Source organism: Plasmodium reichenowi, chromosome 8 (genome assembly GCF_001601855.1).
Source record: "Plasmodium reichenowi strain SY57 chromosome 8, whole genome shotgun sequence".
In the NCBI taxonomy this organism is placed as follows: domain Eukaryota; phylum Apicomplexa; class Aconoidasida; order Haemosporida; family Plasmodiidae; genus Plasmodium; species Plasmodium reichenowi.
Genome location: NC_033653.1, coordinates 107,143 through 116,227, shown reverse-complemented (window position 1 = coordinate 116,227; position 9,085 = coordinate 107,143). Strand labels below are relative to the sequence as shown.

General features: G+C 19.0%; 2 protein-coding genes across 2 annotated transcripts in view; both read right to left on the bottom strand.

Moving 5' to 3' along the window:
- Nucleotides 1–1,861, bottom strand: part of PRSY57_0803200 (hypothetical protein) — a gene marked incomplete at both ends in the record, with an annotated part of 6,518 nt that extends 4,657 nt beyond the window's left edge. Inside the window, 4 exons of the mRNA XM_020114703.1 lie at nucleotides 33–69; nucleotides 205–651; nucleotides 766–822; nucleotides 930–1,861. Coding sequence (XP_019970543.1) covers nucleotides 33–69; nucleotides 205–651; nucleotides 766–822; nucleotides 930–1,861 — 1,473 coding nt within the window. The remainder of the gene's footprint in view (nucleotides 1–32; nucleotides 70–204; nucleotides 652–765; nucleotides 823–929) is intronic.
- A 1,399-nt stretch (nucleotides 1,862–3,260) lies between these two features.
- PRSY57_0803100 (AAA family ATPase, putative) lies at nucleotides 3,261–7,598 on the bottom strand (the record flags this gene model as incomplete). Its single annotated transcript, XM_012906975.2, has 1 exon — nucleotides 3,261–7,598. The coding sequence occupies one exon, from the start codon at nucleotides 7,596–7,598 to the stop codon at nucleotides 3,261–3,263; it is 4,338 nt and encodes a 1,445-aa protein (XP_012762429.2).
- Between the last annotated feature and the right edge of the window lie 1,487 nt (nucleotides 7,599–9,085).

Below are 9,085 nucleotides of genomic sequence, written 5' to 3'. Positions count from 1 at the left end.
TTTTTTTTTTTTTTTTTTGTTGTTGTTGTTACATTTTTTATGGTTATAACCTCCTTCTTCATCTGTGGTCTAAAAATAAAATAAATAATATAATATAATAATACAATGAATGGAAAAAAAAAAATATAGATAACTTATATTATATTGCACAGAGTGATTCATATATTATATATTATAAATATCTTATATTTTAATGTATATTACTTTACTACATTATTATCATTATTATTATTATCATTATTATTGTTTTCATTATCATTATTATTATTATCATTATTATTGTTTTCATTATCATTATTATTATCTTTATTTTGATCTTCTTGTTCTTGCTTCTTTGCATTTATATTATCTTCCACATTATTTATATGACCGCTCTCATTAATATTCTCTTGTTCGTTCTGAAAATAGTTTGAATCTCTCCTTACATTATTATTTTCGTGTCCGTAATAATTATTTTCATAAAACCTTGTTATATAGTTTATTTTAGTAAATGTATATGTATTCTGTGACATATAATGATTCGTACACTCATCATTATTCGTATTATGATTATTTATAAGATTATATTTTTCAAAACCATCTTCTTCAATATCATTATTATTAAATGTATTCAATAGTGTATCGCACGATATTCTGTTTTTCACATGCTCACTACAAAAAAAAAAAAAAATACATATATAAATATATATATATATATATAAGCATTATTGTATTTATTTATACATGGTCACACATCAATATATATATATATATATTATAAAATACCTGTTGTCCTGGGCACTTATAATTTTTATGATCTCCTTTAAATATTCCTTCCTTTTACTAAAAAATTAAAAAAATTAATAATATATATATATAATATATATATTTATTTATTTATTTATTTATCTATTTATTAAGAATAAAATCATTTGTTGTTGGATAGTTACCTCATTAAGCTGAATAATCGCTCCTGTGTATCTATGAACATGGAAAATACATGTGCCATATAAATATTTATCTTTTTATAAATATTATTACAAAGATTGTATATATAATTTAAGAAGACTTCTAATCTTAATTTTAATGTTTTTAAAATATTTTTATAAACATGCCCTATGGATTTATACACATATATGTGTTTGTTGTGTGAAGTATTAAAAGTAAGAGAAGGTATTTCATGACCTTTATTATTATTATGATCATTATTAATATTAGAAACTTCTTTTTTTACCTTAAAGTACATGTAATGTAAATCTATTAGAAAGGATTTATATTCTTTATTTATTTCTTTTATTACATTTTGTATAAATATTTTTTTTAATTGTATATTGTATTTAAAAGTTTTTAATTTCTTAATAAGCGTTACATAATAATTTATTAAATTAGGTTGATCTCTTCTGTAGATAGAAAGAATTTGTGTATAAAAATCTAGGAGTACATTTTTTTTTATTCTTTTTTTTTTCATATTTTTAATGTTGTATAGAATTTGTTGTATTTTATGTCTTCCCTCAAGATCATCACACTCGTGATGATCACAATGATCATCTTTAACATTATCATTATTTTCGTTATTATTTTCGTTATTATATTCGTTATTATATTCGTTATTATATTCGTTATTATTTTCGTTATTATTTTCGTTATTATATTCGTTATTATCATTATCATTATTTTTGTCATTATTAGTAGTAGTAGTATTTACATTTTTTACTTTCTTATTCTTATTTTTTCTTGGTATATAATTTATATATTTGTCTCTCTCTTTTTCTAGTAGAAACAAATGTTGAATAACTTTTATGAAATTATTTATTTTTAAAACATATAAGTCCATTAGGACGGTGATATTTTTAATATGCTGAATCTCATTAACAATAATCATTATATTACAAAGGAATACACATGATTAAATAGAGACAAGAGGGCATTATAAAATTAAATGATATGTTATATATATGTATTATATATATATATATATATATATATATGTATGTATGTTTAAGGGGACATATATTATTTTGTATAGCCCCTTTTTTCTAAACACAAAAAAAAACTTAACAAATTGTAAAATATACAAAGAGATTTTGATTATTTTCAAAATGTTGTGCACACAAAAAAAAAAAAAAATTACACAAATTAAAACATTATATATAAATATATATATATATATATATATATATATATATGTATATATGTATGTGAGAAAAAAAATAAATTAACTATACATTTACATATATTTTATAATATAATAATAATTAACAAGTAGTTAACATATAAGAAAAAGAAAAAAAAAAAAATATATATATAAATTAATACATCCTCTTATTTTTATGGATTTTATTTATTCTTATATATATATAGAAGTAAAACAAAATAGGAAACTTCAAGAAATGCACACAATAAAAAAAAAAAAAATAAATAAATAATATATATATATATATATATATATTATTAACATTTATATTATTTAAGTTTACCACCTTGATAGTTGTGTGACTCTTGTGTTAGTTTAATTCTTTTTAAATAAAAAAATAAAATAATAATCATAAAACGTAATACATATATATATTACATATTAACCGTGTATTTATTATATATGCATAATTGTATTTTTTTTTTTTTTTCTTCTTTCTTTTTTTTTTTAATTTTAAAAATTATAAATAAATAAAAAGAATGTTTCTAAATGTTACTTTAAAAAGGTGGGAAGAATTAAAAAAAAATTAATATTAAAAATATTATATATTTATATATATATATATAATATATAAATTATTTAGATAAAGAAAAAAAAAAAAAAAAAAGGGAACATATTTTATGTATATATTTATTTATTATATTTTTTAATAAACATATGAATTATATAAAAAAACAAAAAAAATAAAAAATAAAAAATAAAAAATAAAAAAATAAAAAATAAAAAATAAAAAATTAAAAATATATATTATATACATATATAAATTATTATATATATTATATTAAATATACCTTTATATATATATATATTTTTTTTTATGTAGAATATATATATTTATGAACATTTTTTGTTGGGAAAGTCTTAAGGCATATAGAAATTTTTGTAACGATAAAAAAAAAATAAACAAATATAAAAATATATATATATAAAAATATACAAATAAACAAATAAACAAATAAACAAATATACTATATACTATATACTATATACTATATACATAAATATAATTTTTTTATTATGTAATATTTATATCTTTATAAAGAATAATAATGTGAATTTTTTTAAGAAAGTAATTTTTTCAGGTTGCTTAAAAAGTAATATTCTTATAATTTATATGTAAGGTATTATAATACGTTTGTATAGATTTCCATAAGATACAATATTGTATATGTTCATTAAAAAAAGAGTTATTATTATGAATGTTTAAATTATTATTATGTACATCATTTAGATTCTCATCCCACACATGTAACTTAATTTTTTTGGATTCATATAAAAGTAATAAATCATCATAGGATAAATAACAATTCATATTTATTCTATTATTATTATTATTGTAATTATAATGCATATATTTATCATTTGTAAAATGTAAATCGTTTATATTTTTTTTTATATCATCATGGTAATCATCATCATGGTAATCATCATCATGGTAATCATCATCATGGTAATCATCATCATGGTAATTATCATCATGATAATCATCATCATGGTAATCATCATCATTATCATCATTATTATCATCATCATCATTATCATTTTTATTATCATCATTATTATATATATTATCTTCATATTTTGTGCACTTCTTTATATTTTTATCACCTATCGTTTCCTCCTTTTTATTTCGATTCATTTGTTTTTTTCGTATGTACTTGATTTTATCCAAGAAAATATTATTACAATATGTAAGAAACTTATGCAAATATTCTTCCGCATCTACATTGCATGCATTCAATATTCTGTTGTTAAAGGATGATGAGAAATTTTCCTGTTCATCTGAATTTTTTTGTGATACTATTTTATCTAAATGACTATCATATGTAAATTTCTTATGTAGCATATCATCTAAATTAATCATTAATAAATTATTTAGATTGAATTCTTTTTTATTAATAAACTTTTTTGTCATTAAATTTGATTTTACAGAATATGTTAATTGATCAATATCGGCACAATTAAAATGAAATGTTAGAATTGAAAGAGTGAATATGTCTATAAAATTATATATATTAGTATTTTTTTCATGTACTTTTTTATTTTTATTTATAATGAATGGACTGAGAGTTGGTCGATATTTTATATTATAACTAAAGTTAAAATAATTAAAATGTGTATAGTACTGTACATTATATTTGTTATAAGGTTGTATTCGATACATTAAAGTATTTTTATTTTTTAAGTTATTATTCTTATTTTTATGATTGTCTATATGGTTACGTAGAGTATTACCATCACAAGGTTGATCATCATTATTGTGATTATCATTATTGTGATCATCATTATTATGATCATCATTAAGACCATCATTATGATCATCATTATTGTGATCATCATTACTGTGATCATCATTATCGTAATATTTATTTATTTCATTTTTTGTGGTGCCTGTTTTCTTCATATATGTAAACACATTTTCCTTAGGACTCTCGTAATAATTCAAATCAGGATTCATATAAGAAGCATACCCTTTCGGAGATAAAGGAAGATCATTTTTTTTCTTACTCATTTTGTTACAAGTTATATTTCCCTTTATATACTTATTAATATAAAACGAAAATAACTTCATACGTGTATTAATGTTTGGCAAATTAAAATGTATGACTTTATCAAATCGCTTTGCTCTTATTAATGCAGAATCTAATTGTTTATATCTATTAGTAGCTCCTATAAAAAGAATAAAATGTTGGGTTCTATATTTCTTCAAATTAAATAATTCTTCAATTTCGTATATACTTAAATCATTATTTAGGTAATAATTATATATATCATAAGCTTTTTTCTCATCAATATGGTCATTATGATTATTTGTTTGATAATCATCACTACTATTATTATAATAATATGAATATTTTCTAGATATGTTATGATACTTTCCATATAAAAGTTCATCACCATAATCATAACCATTACCATAACCATCACCATTACCATAACCATTACCATAACCATAACCATCACCATAACCATTACCATAACCATAACCATTACCATCACCATAACCATTACCATCACCATAACCATAACCATTATCATCCCCATCAATATTATTATTATTATTATTATTATATGTTTTATTTTCTTTACCATAAATATTATTAATTAATTTATTTTTAATGTACATGAAAATATTCCATTGTTTATTTTGTTCTGACAACATATGAATTTTATTATACTCATGCAAAGAATCCAATTCAATAAGCAATTGATTTAATGTTTGTGCATATTCCTGATTTGAAAAAGACATATCATTATTCATAGATCGACTTATTCCTATGCTATCTATTTCATCTATAAAGATAACCATAGGTTTATTATTTTTTTTTGCTTTCTTAAATAAGGATCTTATTTTGGATGCTCCACTTCCTATATATAATTCTATAAATGTAGAACCTGATACATGCAAGAAATCGAAATTTAATTCCTTTGACATCGTTTTTGCTAACATAGTTTTCCCTGTACCTGTATCACCCGAAAATAATATGGTATCATAAATAAATGGTTCATTAAACATTTTCGAATATAATACAAAAAATAGCATGCTTTTTATTTCTCTTTTTATATTATCATTTAATATAATATCGTTTAATGATTGTAATTTGTTGTGTTTTTCAAAAGAATAATCTACATTATTACAACTTAGTATATTCTTTTCATAAATATAATAAAAAGTTAAAATGGAAAAAGTATATGTTAAGATATCAAATATATTTCTTTTAATTATATCATAAACGGATAGTCTTAATAATTTTTCATCTACTCTAAAATCTACATGTTCATAAACTTTATTTTTTAAAAGATATTTCATAATATAATCATTATAATATATCATATACAAAATGTTATTATTATTATTATTATTATTATGTGTAGATGATGATGATGATGATGGTGATGATGATAACCAGCTGCTTCCAACACTACCATTTTCATTATTATTTAATCTACTATTATACATCATAAGTCCTGATGTTTTGGGAACATTTTTATCTAACATATATGTGAATGTATTACTAGATGGATTAAATAATATCGTCTTTACATTATTTCGATTTATGTTATTAAAAAAATGATTATAATCCTTAAGTATGAGATTTTTATTTCCATGTAAACCATTATTATTAAAAAATAAATTTGTCATAAATCTACATACATTTGAATAAGTATTTTTAAAAAAAAAACAAACACGAACTCTCATTCTGTAATATATATATATGCAAGAAACAATACTTAAAGGAACAAGCCAGTAATATTTATTCTTCTTCATAATATTGTATAAAAGCATAATATAGTCTTTATAAAAATTCTTACTTTTATTACTATGTATCTTATTTGTATCATACTTATTATCGTCACATTTATTATCATCATACTTATTATCGTCACATTTATTATCATCACACCTATTATCGTCACATTTATTATCATCACATTTATTATCATCACACCTATTATCGTCACACTTATTATCATCGCACCTATTATCGTCACATTTATTATCATCACACCTATTATCGTCACATTTATTATTATCACCCTTGCTGCCTTCATTTTTTGAGTCTATAGAATTAAAACTGCCCGTGGTGCGACTATCTAAGTTTTTCAATTTATTATGATAAATTTTATTTTTAAAATTTTCTTTAAAATTATTTTCATCATCCAAGTTTGTACCCTCAACATTATCATCATTATGAACATTATTTACACATTCTTCATGATGCATATTTTTTTTGATATTATCCATATTATGAGTTAGTTCATGTGTTTCTATTTTAATATTTTTTGAGTAATACGCATGTTCACTTTGCTGCACATTTTTTTCATTGGAACTATATTTTAGTTTATATAAATTATTATTTGTAGTTTCATATATATCTTTTTTTTGAAAGTTGGTTTTATTAATATTCTGATTACGCATTATATTTATGTGACATTCCATTTTTTTCTGTGCTATAATATCATAGAACATTTTTTTAATAGCCAGAATAAATAAATAAGAATATAAATATTCATTTACTTCTAAATCTATATCATTTCGTTCTTGTGTTTTAATAATATTTTGTATATTTCTATAAATTTCTCTTTCTTTTTTTGAAAAAATATTATTCATAACTTTATCATAATATGACAATTCAATTTTTTTATTATCAATATAATTTATATTATCTTTTAAAAATAATTCACAACCTTTTTTTTTTCTCATCATATTGTCAATCCGAAAGTTATTCAATTTTAAATATCTCTTATTATTATTATTGTTGTTATTATTATTGTTGTTATTATTGTTGTTGTTATCATTATTATTATTATTATTATCGTTATCACTAAATGAATTGGACTGGTTATAAATTTGACTAAGGTTCAACAAATAATCACTCATGACTTGCTCTACATTGGTCTTCCTTTCATTTTTTTTCTTCATCGTGATGTATATATATGTAATATGATATGTTTAGTTTGTATAATATTTATTCTTATATTTTATTCTTATATTTTATTCTTATATTTTATTCTTATATTTTATACTTATATTTTATTTTATTTTTATTTTATTTTTATTTATTTTTTTTTTTTTTTGTTACCCACTTATATATTTTTAAAAATGAAAATTTTTTCATATACGACAAAAACATTTATTGGACTAATGAAGAGATAAAATTTGTAAAACATATTACTTTCGAATTATTTTATTTTTTCATAATGAACCTATTACATCATATATTGGCTTTCTTATTTATGTTATTATTTTATTAATTTCTTACATATAATATATATATTATTATATATTTATTAAATAATTAGAAAACTACAAAATTTCTCAACGGTATTAATTATTATAAAAAAGTAAAAAAAAAAAAAAAAAAAAAAAAAATAAATAAATAACAATAAAAATAACAATAAAAATAACAATAACAATAACAATAAAAATAAAAGTAAAAAATGTACAATATATATATTATTGTATTTATATATTTTAAAAAATTATAAAAATGAGGAAACATTCGATAAATAAAAAAATAATTATATTATATATATATAAATATATTTTATATATTATATCTATATATAATATATATTATAATATATATTACAAACGTTAAACAATTAATAATTCTCAAAACAAAAAAAAAAAAAAAATTAGATTAAAAAAAAATAAACCATTCTAACAAATATATATTCATGAATATATAATATATCTATATATATAATATATTTTTTTTTTTTTTTTTTTTTTTGTTAATTTATTTTTTCCAAGTCACACATGATTTGATATATTTAAATATATACCTTAGAATGTATTTTTATATGTTTATATATTTTTATTATAATTTTGGATTATACATTTATTTAAATATATATATATATATATATATATATATATTTACTTTTTTTTTTTTTCATTACAAATTTGTTACCATCCCACAGATGTTATGTGTGCGCTCAATTTCTTACACTCCCTAGTCAAAAGAAAAAAAAAAAGAACATTTATTTTTGGTTTATCCAAAACCTGTAATAATAACATGATCATATATATATATATATATATATATATATATATATATATGTATTAAAAAAAAAGTTTTGTGTTTATAATTTAAAAGCTTGTGGTACTTTTGCCCTTCCTTTGAATATGTGTAATTTTTTTTTTTTTTTTTTTCTTAAAAAGATCTTGTATGAGCCGGTTTCAAGTTTTGTGCTAAGTTATTGCCCTTTTTTAATATATATATAAAATATATGTATATATATTTATATATATATTTCATTTTGATTTTATTTTTTTTGGTAAAAAAAAATTAGTTAATGTGCTAAAATGCGTCAATATATATGTAATATTTATATTTACATATTTATTATATTTCTATTTCTATATATATATATATATATATATATATATATAGATATATATAT